The sequence below is a fragment of the Drosophila simulans genome, unplaced genomic scaffold (genome assembly GCF_016746395.2).
Source record: "Drosophila simulans strain w501 unplaced genomic scaffold, Prin_Dsim_3.1 Segkk90_quiver_pilon, whole genome shotgun sequence".
Taxonomy (NCBI): Eukaryota; Metazoa; Arthropoda; class Insecta; order Diptera; family Drosophilidae; genus Drosophila; species Drosophila simulans.
This window is the reverse complement of record NW_025416886.1, coordinates 27,274-40,759: the sequence shown is the minus strand read 5'-3', so window position 1 is coordinate 40,759 and position 13,486 is coordinate 27,274. Positions and strand designations below refer to the sequence as shown.

The window sequence follows — 13,486 nt, the reverse complement described above, 5'->3', positions numbered from 1 at the left end:
GTGGCCAATTGTAGATCCCGCATGTGAGACTGCTGGTCGATCGCGGCTGTCAACACTTGCTGTGTCAATGTTGTTGCCATTTTGAATTGGCTGCGACGAGCCATGAACCAAAGTATGATGCTTGCGGCGGCAGATCCGACAAGTATGCCTCGATGTACAGTTGCCCACCATATGAGCCGGGCTGAGGCAATTGAAACAGAGCTTTCTTGATTTGAGGAAGTCTCGGAGAGATGCAATGTCGAGTGCGATGAATTGAGGACACTTAAACAGTTGGTGATTCTGCTGGCACGATGTGCACTTCGGCTCTTCCCGTCTTGGATGCGTGTCTGCGTGGTGCGTGGTAGCTGCGCGTCGAGCTTGGGTTGATCGAGTTAATTCAAAAGCCTCCAACGTATCGCAGCGTGATGTGAGAAATTTCAAGAATCGGTTGATGGTCACACCTTTTTCCTCGGATTCTGCGCACTGAGCCCAGGCTTGGCGGGTATCGCTATCTAATTTTGAAAGTAAAATGAAAATTAGCCAGGGATCCCTCTCTTCGCAATTAAGAGCTCGTAGACCACGAATAACTTCGTCTGCACCATCGGCAATTTTCCGCACTGTGCCGATATTTGAATTTATAGCACTCGGAAGGCTCATGAAACTGTTTAAGAACGATCGAATAATTAGCGATTGTTTGTTATATCGCTGTTCCAGCCGCTCCCATGCTTCCCGATAGTTGTCATTAGTAACTGGAATATGTTTAACTAATGCAAGCGCGTCTCCGGCAAGGTACGATTTTAAATAATGAAATCGTTGGCAATCCGTCAGGCTCGAATTGGAAGCAATCGATCCAATAAACATGTCCGAAAAATGTTTCCAGTCCTCATAATTTCCAGAAAAAGTCGGAAGTTTAATTCTCTCGAACTGAAAATCGACATGACTTCTCTGGGATGTGCCTGCGGCTTGAACTGTGACATCAATACTGTTTGAGGTGACATCCCGTCTCAACTCCTCCAAAGTATTGCTGAGAATAGCATGTGTAGCATAATGTTTGTCCTCATATGCGTCAAAATCCTCGTCAGGGTTCTCCCAATCGGCTTCCGATTTAAATGCATACAGCTCTTCCGAGAGCCGTACGAACCGCAAATAATTTTCCTGTAGTTGCGCCAGGCGGACAACTATTGTTTGCACTGATTGAATGTCATCAACAAATTTTAAGGCATTATTATGCGCACGAGTAATTTGGCTTTTGCAGAAGCCCCGTTGTTGAATCACACTCCGCATGGTGGTCGAAAGAAGGGAACGATTCTACACGATGTAGGAATCTATAGATCATCGTTTGCCAAAAGGCCAATAATCAAAATCAAATGCCCGAAAGAAACGCACTTCCGGTTATCCGGCTCTCGAAGGACCAATTTTTATGTTTATAAATAAAACCGCCAGTGTTACTGTTAATTTTAATTTATTGGTTAAGTTCAGACACTTAATATTATTTATTTCGACACCGATGCGTACGTTTCTCGCAGATCAAAATTGTGACTGAATTCAGCTTTGGCTGTAATCACGCCATACGATTAGTCTAGCATAAGACGTAAACAAGTTACAGTTAGAAGGGAGTTAGAAGTTTGGAAAAGTACTGGGCAAGCTCGCGGACAATTACAGCGGTGCGATGCTTACATTGATTCCGCTGATAAGCTCCGCTGAAGCTGCAGACAAATAAGAATGTAAATAAAGATAAAGGGTGACTTGTTCGCGTATACAGGGTGTCTCGTTCCCAAACATACCGGCCCCCCTGAACGGTTGTTCAGCAGAGAGGCAGTACAGCGATTTTGGCAATTGGGCGTTTGTATAATCCGTGAGCAGTCTTCACTGTAACGACTCGGACCTTGTTGTCGATTCCTGCGTGCTGTGATGCGGCCAAGAATCCATTTAGAGGGCGGTAGATTGGGCTCCTTGAGTACTACCAGTGTGTCGATCTTCAGATTCTCGGTTTCCAGATGCCACTTTGTCCGCTCATGAAGAGATGTCAGGTATTCCATATGCCATATGCTCGGCGGGCAATGAATCGTTGAAAGGCTGCGATGAAAGCCTGTGTAGTTAGCTCACTAACAACCTCTATGTGAAGTGCCTTTGTAGTGAGGCACACGAAAATAGAAAACCATGCCTTTCCGATGCGTGGAGTTCTTCCCTTTGATTCCTTGATTGCGATCGGTCCAGCGTAGTCCAGCCCTGTGTGTTGAAAGCAGCGGCTAGCTTGAACTCGAGGAATTGGTAGCTCTCCCATGATCTGGTTGCTTGTGCCCTTTCGTTGAAGAAAACAGGATTTGCATTGGAAGACTGCCTTTCTGACGAGATTGCGGGCTCCCAGAATCCAGTACTGCTGACGAAGATTGGTGAACGTTGCATCAACTCCAGTGTGCAGATAGGAGACATGAAAATGTCGAACCAGGAGTCCAGCTAGTGGAGTATCTTTAGGTATCAGAATCGGGTGCTTGGCGTTATAGTTGAGTGTAGATTGCTCGATTCTCCCACCGACTCGCATTACTCCATAATCATCCAGAAACGGAGAAAACCGGATAAGATGCGATTTAGCGTTAAGCTGGCGTCGATTCTCTAGCTGCTCATAATCTCTGGCAAAGGATTTTTGTTGCACATGTCGAATAAGTCGGCGCTGTGCGTCCAGCAACTCTTCAGACGTAAGGAATGGTGCCGAATTCCTATGATGGGATCGAAGAGTGTGAATAAAGCGATGACAGTAGCTAGATACCCTTATAAGACGCGTCCAGGTTGAGAATTTGTGGATGAGGAACTCGTGTATACTTTCATCAGGAAAGTTATGTAGAGTCGTGGGCTTTATGGCTCGTTCTTCGGTGTTGACATCGAAACTTGAAGATACGCTGAACTTGCTTGTAGAAGGTGGCCACTCAGAGGTGGGTGTGGCCAGCCAGGACGGACCTTTCCACCACAGTCGATGCTCCAGAAGCTTTGACGGATGAAGTCCTCGGGAAGCACAATCTGCAGGATTGTCTTCCGTGCGAACATGGTTCCAGCAGCTACGGGGAAAGTCGCTCAATATCTCAGAAGTTCGGTTGCAGACGTAGGTGTTCCACCGTCGAGGGGGAGCTGAAAGCCAATGTAGCACAATTTCTGAATCTGTCCAGCAGCTCGTGCTGAAAAGAGGAATTGTTAGTGATGTTTTGACAATAGAAAGCAATCGAGATAGAAGTAACGCAGCGTTTAGCTCCAAACGTGGAATTGATACGGGCTTGATCGGGGCCACCCGTGTTTTGGCGGCAACCAGAGTTACTTGAAAGCTGCATCCAACTGCAACTCGAGCGTAAACTACCGCACCGTAGGCGTGCGAGGATGCGTCGGCGAATCCGTGTAGTTGAACATCTCGAAATGGTGACGCAATATACCGTGGTACTTGGCATTGCGTAAGTGCTGGCAAATCCTCTACTAAGGCTCTCCAGCGCGTACGTAGACTTTCAGGTATGGGGTCGTCCCACTGCAGGACACTTGTCCAGCTTTCTTGGAAGATTAGCTTGAGTAGAACTGTGACCGGCGCTACCAGTCCAAGCGGATCATAAATTCTTGATAGCTGAGACAAGAGTTCCCTTTTCGTCGGAGAAATGGTCGCATCGCATCCCTTTAGGTTGAGATACAGGACGTCCTTCCCAGGGTTCCATTGGATACCAAGAACTTTGACAGGTGAATCCGCAGCTGATTTGTTGAGGAGCTGGATAGGTTCAAAACATCTATCTTCCTCTGGTAATGATTTCAGAAGACGCCAACTATTAGAACTCCATTTGCGTAGCTTGAATTTTCCCTTATCCAAGAGGGCTATAAGCTCGTCCTTGAGAATCATAAGCTCCTCGAATGTGTTGGCGCCTGTAGGGATATCGTCCACATAGGCATCGTGCAGAAGAGCGTGAGCTGCTGCAGGGTATTCATGGCCATGATCGTCGGCAAGTTGCTTTAGAACTCGAACAGCCAGAAATGGTGACGGTGCCAATCCGTAGGTAACCGTCAGCAGGCGAAAATGAAGCAGAGGTTCATTCTCAGTCGTGCGCCAAACAATGCGCTGAAAATTGGTGTGTGGCTTAAAGACTTTAATGCCTCGAAACATCTTTTCGACATCTGCACATAAAACATATTGGTGCTGCCGGAAGCGTAGACAAACGCCAAAAAGATCGCGTTGAATCGGTGGACCAATATGTAGTCTGTCATTGAGCGATACTCCAGAGCTGTCCTTTCCTGATCCATCAAAAACTACACGACATTTGGTAGTCAGACTGTCCAGTTTGATGACAGCGTGGTGCGGCAAATAGAAGCAGGTGTCTGGGGACTCTTCAACCTGAGCCGAGGTCAGTTGTTCCATATGTCCACGTTGCAAGTAGTCGTCCAGGAAAGCTTCGTACTGCTGCTTCAATTCTGGATACCGACGAAATTTGCGTTCCAGCGAGAAGAAGCGATTGATGGCCTGTGGCAAGGTCGAATCAATAGGCGGTGCCTTCTCCTTGAAGGGATACTCGACGACGTACACCCCGTCCTTCGAGCGCTTGTGTGTGGCAGCAAAATGACGCTCTGTGGGATCGCTGGCGTCCAGGAGAGCCTGGTTAGGCTGAATGCTGTCCATCTCCATGAATGAACGAACCATCGTGTCTAGGTCCGCGTGATGAGTAACCGCAGAAGTAGGGTGATCATCGAATGCAGAGTAAGAGCCTGCAAGAATCCAACCAAATACAGTATTGAGAGCGATAGGAAAGTCGTTACCAAAGTGTTTCCGATCTCCTGTGTATAGAGACCAAAGTTGATCCGATCCAACAATGACATCGATTGCTCCAGGTGTGCAGAACGTTGGGTCTGCCAAAGGAAGCTCGCAGATTTGCCTCCACGTAGAGGATGAGGTGTCAATAACTTGGGCAGGAAGTGATGACGTCAGCGAGGTGAGAATGAACGAGACCAATTCGACAGTTTGGCCCGAATGACGAGAGCGCAGCTTGATATGTGCGCGTCCTCGGGTAACGCCCGCGCTGTTGGCGGCGAGACCGAGAATAGAAATCCGTGCGTGCGTTCGACGCACGCCTATTCGCTGAACAAATGATTCCGATGCCAAGGTTATTGTAGATCCAGTGTCCAGGAGCAGCCTGCAGGTTGTAGTGTTTCCCCAGGCGTCGATGACGTCAGCAAGGATGGTTGGCAACAGAGTCTGAGAACCAGCCGCCGGAATATTCTCCAGAGTATGATGCGTAAAGTTGTTTTCCGCGGGAGTCTCGCTTCCCAAGCGATGACCTTCTCGAGCTAGCGGTTGATTGTGGCCAATTGTAGATCCCGCATGTGAGACTGCTGGTCGATCGCGGCTGTCAACACTTGCTGTGTCAATGTTGTTGCCATTTTGAATTGGCTGCGACGAGCCATGAACCAAAGTATGATGCTTGCGGCGGCAGATCCGACAAGTATGCCTCGATGTACAGTTGCCCACCATATGAGCCGGGCTGAGGCAATTGAAACAGAGCTTTCTTGATTTGAGGAAGTCTCGGAGAGATGCAATGTCGAGTGCGATGAATTGAGGACACTTAAACAGTTGGTGATTCTGCTGGCACGATGTGCACTTCGGCTCTTCCCGTCTTGGATGCGTGTCTGCGTGGTGCGTGGTAGCTGCGCGTCGAGCTTGGGTTGATCGAGTTAATTCAAAAGCCTCCAACGTATCGCAGCGTGATGTGAGAAATTTCAAGAATCGGTTGATGGTCACACCTTTTTCCTCGGATTCTGCGCACTGAGCCCAGGCTTGGCGGGTATCGCTATCTAATTTTGAAAGTAAAATGAAAATTAGCCAGGGATCCCTCTCTTCGCAATTAAGAGCTCGTAGACCACGAATAACTTCGTCTGCACCATCGGCAATTTTCCGCACTGTGCCGATATTTGAATTTATAGCACTCGGAAGGCTCATGAAACTGTTTAAGAACGATCGAATAATTAGCGATTGTTTGTTATATCGCTGTTCCAGCCGCTCCCATGCTTCCCGATAGTTGTCATTAGTAACTGGAATATGTTTAACTAATGCAAGCGCGTCTCCGGCAAGGTACGATTTTAAATAATGAAATCGTTGGCAATCCGTCAGGCTCGAATTGGAAGCAATCGATCCAATAAACATGTCCGAAAAATGTTTCCAGTCCTCATAATTTCCAGAAAAAGTCGGAAGTTTAATTCTCTCGAACTGAAAATCGACATGACTTCTCTGGGATGTGCCTGCGGCTTGAACTGTGACATCAATACTGTTTGAGGTGACATCCCGTCTCAACTCCTCCAAAGTATTGCTGAGAATAGCATGTGTAGCATAATGTTTGTCCTCATATGCGTCAAAATCCTCGTCAGGGTTCTCCCAATCGGCTTCCGATTTAAATGCATACAGCTCTTCCGAGAGCCGTACGAACCGCAAATAATTTTCCTGTAGTTGCGCCAGGCGGACAACTATTGTTTGCACTGATTGAATGTCATCAACAAATTTTAAGGCATTATTATGCGCACGAGTAATTTGGCTTTTGCAGAAGCCCCGTTGTTGAATCACACTCCGCATGGTGGTCGAAAGAAGGGAACGATTCTACACGATGTAGGAATCTATAGATCATCGTTTGCCAAAAGGCCAATAATCAAAATCAAATGCCCGAAAGAAACGCACTTCCGGTTATCCGGCTCTCGAAGGACCAATTTTTATGTTTATAAATAAAACCGCCAGTGTTACTGTTAATTTTAATTTATTGGTTAAGTTCAGACACTTAATATTATTTATTTCGACACCGATGCGTACGTTTCTCGCAGATCAAAATTGTGACTGAATTCAGCTTTGGCTGTAATCACGCCATACGATTAGTCTAGCATAAGACGTAAACAAGTTACAGTTAGAAGGGAGTTAGAAGTTTGGAAAAGTACTGGGCAAGCTCGCGGACAATTACAGCGGTGCGATGCTTACATTGATTCCGCTGATAAGCTCCGCTGAAGCTGCAGACAAATAAGAATGTAAATAAAGATAAAGGGTGACTTGTTCGCGTATACAGGGTGTCTCGTTCCCAAACATACCGGCCCCCTGAACGGTTGTTCAGCAGAGAGGCAGTACAGCGATTTTGGCAATTGGGCGTTTGTATAATCCGTGAGCAGTCTTCACTGTAACGACTCGGACCTTGTTGTCGATTCCTGCGTGCACTGCTGTGATGCGGCCAAGAATCCATTTAGAGGGCGGTAGATTGGGCTCCTTGAGTACTACCAGTGTGTCGATCTTCAGATTCTCGGTTTCCAGATGCCACTTTGTCCGCTCATGAAGAGATGTCAGGTATTCCATATGCCACCTTTTCCAAAAGCCTTGAACCATGGCTTGCAGCTGATTCCACCTCTCCAATCGATTGACTTGCATATCCAGACGACAGGGTTCAGGCAATGCAGTATACGGAGATCCAGTCAAAAAATGAGCAGGCGTCAGTGGATCCAAAGAATTATCCCCAGTTGGGCACAGCGGGCGTGAATTCAGGATAGCTTCAATTTGGGTCAGGACAGTAGAGAGCTCCTCAAACGTTAAAGCCTTTGATCCAAGTATTCGTTTCATATGGAGTTTAATTGAGCGAACTCCAGCTTCCCACATCCCTCCAAAATGTGGAGCAGACGGGGGTATAAAGTGCCAAGAAATCCCTTCATTGGCAAAGAATCCTGCTAATTCCTCATCTTTGGCTTGTTGAATGGCCAGACGTCTCATGTCATCCAAAGTTTGCTTGCCTCCATTAAATGTTGTTCCATTATCCGAATACAGGTCAGTAGGCTTCGCTCGGCGGGCAATGAATCGTTGAAAGGCTGCGATGAAAGCCTGTGTAGTTAGCTCACTAACAACCTCGATGTGAAGTGCCTTTGTAGTGAGGCACACGAAAATAGAAAACCATGCCTTTCCGATGCGTGGAGTTCTTCCCTTTGATTCCTTGATTGCGATCGGTCCAGCGTAGTCCAGCCCTGTGTGTTGAAAGCAGCGGCTAGCTTGAACTCGAGGAATTGGTAGCTCTCCCATGATCTGGTTGCTTGTGCCCTTTCGTTGAAGAAAACAGGATTTGCATTGGAAGACTGCCTTTCTGACGAGATTGCGGGCTCCCAGAATCCAGTACTGCTGACGAAGATTGGTGAACGTTGCATCAACTCCAGTGTGCAGATAGGAGACATGAAAATGTCGAACCAGGAGTCCAGCTAGTGGAGTATCTTTAGGTATCAGAATCGGGTGCTTGGCGTTATAGTTGAGTGTAGATTGCTCGATTCTCCCACCGACTCGCATTACTCCATAATCATCCAGAAACGGAGAAAACCGGATAAGATGCGATTTAGCGTTAAGCTGGCGTCGATTCTCTAGCTGCTCATATTCTCTGGCAAAGGATTTTTGTTGCACATGTCGAATAAGTCGGCGCTGTGCGTCCAGCAACTCTTCAGACGTAAGGAATGGTGCCGAATTCCTATGATGGGATCGAAGAGTGTGAATAAAGCGATGACAGTAGCTAGATACCCTTATAAGACGCGTCCAGGTTGAGAATTTGTGGATGAGGAACTCGTGTATACTTTCATCAGGAAAGTTATGTAGAGTCGTGGGCTTTATGGCTCGTTCTTCGGTGTTGACATCGAAACTTGAAGATACGCTGAACTTGCTTGTAGAAGGTGGCCACTCAGAGGTGGGTGTGGCCAGCCAGGACGGACCTTTCCACCACAGTCGATGCTCCAGAAGCTTTGACGGATGAAGTCCTCGGGAAGCACAATCTGCAGGATTGTCTTCCGTGCGAACATGGTTCCAGCAGCTACGGGGAAAGTCGCTCAATATCTCAGAAGTTCGGTTGCAGACGTAGGTGTTCCACCGTCGAGGGGGAGCTGAAAGCCAATGTAGCACAATTTCTGAATCTGTCCAGCAGCTCGTGCTGAAAAGAGGAATTGTTAGTGATGTTTTGACAATAGAAAGCAATCGAGATAGAAGTAACGCAGCGTTTAGCTCCAAACGTGGAATTGATACGGGCTTGATCGGGGCCACCCGTGTTTTGGCGGCAACCAGAGTTACTTGAAAGCTGCATCCAACTGCAACTCGAGCGTAAACTACCGCACCGTAGGCGTGCGAGGATGCGTCGGCGAATCCGTGTAGTTGAACATCTCGAAATGGTGACGCAATATACCGTGGTACTTGGCATTGCGTAAGTGCTGGCAAATCCTCTACTAAGGCTCTCCAGCGCGTACGTAGACTTTCAGGTATGGGGTCGTCCCACTGCAGGACACTTGTCCAGCTTTCTTGGAAGATTAGCTTGAGTAGAACTGTGACCGGCGCTACCAGTCCAAGCGGATCATAAATTCTTGATAGCTGAGACAAGAGTTCCCTTTTCGTCGGAGAAATGGTCGCATCGCATCCCTTTAGGTTGAGATACAGGACGTCCTTCCCAGGGTTCCATTGGATACCAAGAACTTTGACAGGTGAATCCGCAGCTGATTTGTTGAGGAGCTGGATAGGTTCAAAACATCTATCTTCCTCTGGTAATGATTTCAGAAGACGCCAACTATTAGAGCTCCATTTGCGTAGCTTGAATTTTCCCTTATCCAAGAGGGCTATAAGCTCGTCCTTGAGAATCATAAGCTCCTCGAATGTGTTGGCGCCTGTAGGGATATCGTCCACATAGGCATCGTGCAGAAGAGCGTGAGCTGCTGCAGGGTATTCATGGCCATGATCGTCGGCAAGTTGCTTTAGAACTCGAACAGCCAGAAATGGTGACGGTGCCAATCCGTAGGTAACCGTCAGCAGGCGAAAATGAAGCAGAGGTTCATTCTCAGTCGTGCGCCAAACAATGCGCTGAAAATTGGTGTGTGGCTTAAAGACTTTAATGCCTCGAAACATCTTTTCGACATCTGCACATAAAACATATTGGTGCTGCCGGAAGCGTAGACAAACGCCAAAAAGATCGCGTTGAATCGGTGGACCAATATGTAGTCTGTCATTGAGCGATACTCCAGAGCTGTCCTTTCCTGATCCATCAAAAACTACACGACATTTGGTAGTCAGACTGTCCAGTTTGATGACAGCGTGGTGCGGCAAATAGAAGCAGGTGTCTGGGGACTCTTCAACCTGAGCCGAGGTCAGTTGTTCCATATGTCCACGTTGCAAGTAGTCGTCCAGGAAAGCTTCGTACTGCTGCTTCAATTCTGGATACCGACGAAATTTGCGTTCCAGCGAGAAGAAGCGATTGATGGCCTGTGGCAAGGTCGAATCAATAGGCGGTGCCTTCTCCTTGAAGGGATACTCGACGACGTACACCCCGTCCGTCGAGCGCTTGTGTGTGGCAGCAAAATGACGCTCTGTGGGATCGCTGGCGTCCAGGAGAGCCTGGTTAGGCTGAATGCTGTCCATCTCCATGAATGAACGAACCATCGTGTCTAGGTCCGCGTGATGAGTAACCGCAGAAGTAGGGTGATCATCGAATGCAGAGTAAGAGCCTGCAAGAATCCAACCAAATACAGTATTGAGAGCGATAGGAAAGTCGTTACCAAAGTGTTTCCGATCTCCTGTGTATAGAGACCAAAGTTGATCCGATCCAACAATGACATCGATTGCTCCAGGTGTGCAGAACGTTGGGTCTGCCAAAGGAAGCTCGCAGATTTGCCTCCACGTAGAGGATGAGGTGTCAATAACTTGGGCAGGAAGTGATGACGTCAGCGAGGTGAGAATGAACGAGACCAATTCGACAGTTTGGCCCGAATGACGAGAGCGCAGCTTGATATGTGCGCGTCCTCGGGTAACGCCCGCGCTGTTGGCGGCGAGACCGAGAATAGAAATCCGTGCGTGCGTTCGACGCACGCCTATTCGCTGAACAAATGATTCCGATGCCAAGGTTATTGTAGATCCAGTGTCCAGGAGCAGCCTGCAGGTTGTAGTGTTTCCCCAGGCGTCGATGACGTCAGCAAGGATGGTTGGCAACAGAGTCTGAGAACCAGCCGCCGGAATATTCTCCAGAGTATGATGCGTAAAGTTGTTTTCCGCGGGAGTCTCGCTTCCCAAGCGATGACCTTCTCGAGCTAGCGGTTGATTGTGGCCAATTGTAGATCCCGCATGTGAGACTGCTGGTCGATCGCGGCTGTCAACACTTGCTGTGTCAATGTTGTTGCCATTTTGAATTGGCTGCGACGAGCCATGAACCAAAGTATGATGCTTGCGGCGGCAGATCCGACAAGTATGCCTCGATGTACAGTTGCCCACCATATGAGCCGGGCTGAGGCAATTGAAACAGAGCTTTCTTGATTTGAGGAAGTCTCGGCGAGATGCAATGTCGAGTGCGATGAATTGAGGACACTTAAACAGTTGGTGATTCTGCTGGCACGATGTGCACTTCGGCTCTTCCCGTCTTGGATGCGTGTCTGCGTGGTGCGTGGTAGCTGCGCGTCGAGCTTGGGTTGATCGAGTTAATTCAAAAGCCTCCAACGTATCGCAGCGTGATGTGAGAAATTTCAAGAATCGGTTGATGGTCACACCTTTTTCCTCGGATTCTGCGCACTGAGCCCAGGCTTGGCGGGTATCGCTATCTAATTTTGAAAGTAAAATGAAAATTAGCCAGGGATCCCTCTCTTCGCAATTAAGAGCTCGTAGACCACGAATAACTTCGTCTGCACCATCGGCAATTTTCCGCACTGTGCCGATATTTGAATTTATAGCACTCGGAAGGCTCATGAAACTGTTTAAGAACGATCGAATAATTAGCGATTGTTTGTTATATCGCTGTTCCAGCCGCTCCCATGCTTCCCGATAGTTGTCATTAGTAACTGGAATATGTTTAACTAATGCAAGCGCGTCTCCGGCAAGGTACGATTTTAAATAATGAAATCGTTGGCAATCCGTCAGGCTCGAATTGGAAGCAATCGATCCAATAAACATGTCCGAAAAATGTTTCCAGTCCTCATAATTTCCAGAAAAAGTCGGAAGTTTAATTCTCTCGAACTGAAAATCGACATGACTTCTCTGGGATGTGCCTGCGGCTTGAACTGTGACATCAATACTGTTTGAGGTGACATCCCGTCTCAACTCCTCCAAAGTATTGCTGAGAATAGCATGTGTAGCATAATGTTTGTCCTCATATGCGTCAAAATCCTCGTCAGGGTTCTCCCAATCGGCTTCCGATTTAAATGCATACAGCTCTTCCGAGAGCCGTACGAACCGCAAATAATTTTCCTGTAGTTGCGCCAGGCGGACAACTATTGTTTGCACTGATTGAATGTCATCAACAAATTTTAAGGCATTATTATGCGCACGAGTAATTTGGCTTTTGCAGAAGCCCCGTTGTTGAATCACACTCCGCATGGTGGTCGAAAGAAGGGAACGATTCTACACGATGTAGGAATCTATAGATCATCGTTTGCCAAAAGGCCAATAATCAAAATCAAATGCCCGAAAGAAACGCACTTCCGGTTATCCGGCTCTCGAAGGACCAATTTTTATGTTTATAAATAAAACCGCCAGTGTTACTGTTAATTTTAATTTATTGGTTAAGTTCAGACACTTAATATTAATTATTTCGACACCGATGCGTACGTTTCTCGCAGATCAAAATTGTGACTGAATTCAGCTTTGGCTGTAATCACGCCATACGATTAGTCTAGCATAAGACGTAAACAAGTTACAGTTAGAAGGGAGTTAGAAGTTTGGAAAAGTACTGGGCAAGCTCGCGGACAATTACAGCGGTGCGATGCTTACATTGATTCCGCTGATAAGCTCCGCTGAAGCTGCAGACAAATAAGAATGTAAATAAAGATAAAGGGTGACTTGTTCGCGTATACAGGGTGTCTCGTTCTCAAACAATTGCTAATAAATATGCATAACAAAATATTCTATGGTGAAACTTATAATGGTTTAGTTTCAATTATAAGTTCCCTCTGAAAGCCAATACGCCAGACGACCTACGATGTAATATTAGGAGCTATCCGAATATACAATCAGCGAAAAGGATGTCATAAATCAAGGACCATAGAATAAGAGGTTTATATCTAAATAATTCGTTATATTTTTAAAATAAGTTCATATGTTGTTTTGATTATAGACAATCAAAATCAAAAAATATTTAATAGTAATTAGCCGTTATTAACATACATTACTAAATATGCTAAGGTGTACACAAAATTTACTTCATAAAAATATTACCAATATCGTTCGCCGATCACCTTCAGAAAGTATTCCAACCAAATCCTGCTAGCAACTCATTTGTCCTCCCTGTAGTAACTAAAATCTTGCCCCTATAAATCCAGTAACATTCAGCCAAAGTGAGATAGCATCTATCATAAAAGATCTTAATCCCAAAAAATCACCTGGACATGACTTGGTGGCACCAAAAATGATCATAGAACTCCCACCGTGTGCGGTTCTGACCTTATGCCATCTTTTCAACGCTATTACGAAACTTGGATACTATCCCCAAAGGTGGAAAAAGGCGGTTATAGTAATGATTCCCAAGCCAGGCAAAGACAA

At 46.7% G+C, this 13,486-nt stretch overlaps 1 protein-coding gene across 1 annotated transcript; it reads right to left on the bottom strand.

The window, feature by feature from the left end:
* Positions 1–7,078: 7,078 nt before the first annotated feature.
* Positions 7,079–12,039, bottom strand: LOC123327466. Its single transcript, XM_044923886.1, has 2 exons — positions 11,978–12,039; positions 7,079–11,702 (listed from the first exon to the last, which is right to left on the bottom strand). Exons 1-2 carry the CDS (start codon positions 12,037–12,039, stop codon positions 7,079–7,081), a joined length of 4,686 nt encoding a protein of 1,561 aa, XP_044779821.1.
* Positions 12,040–13,486: the final 1,447 nt, after the last annotated feature.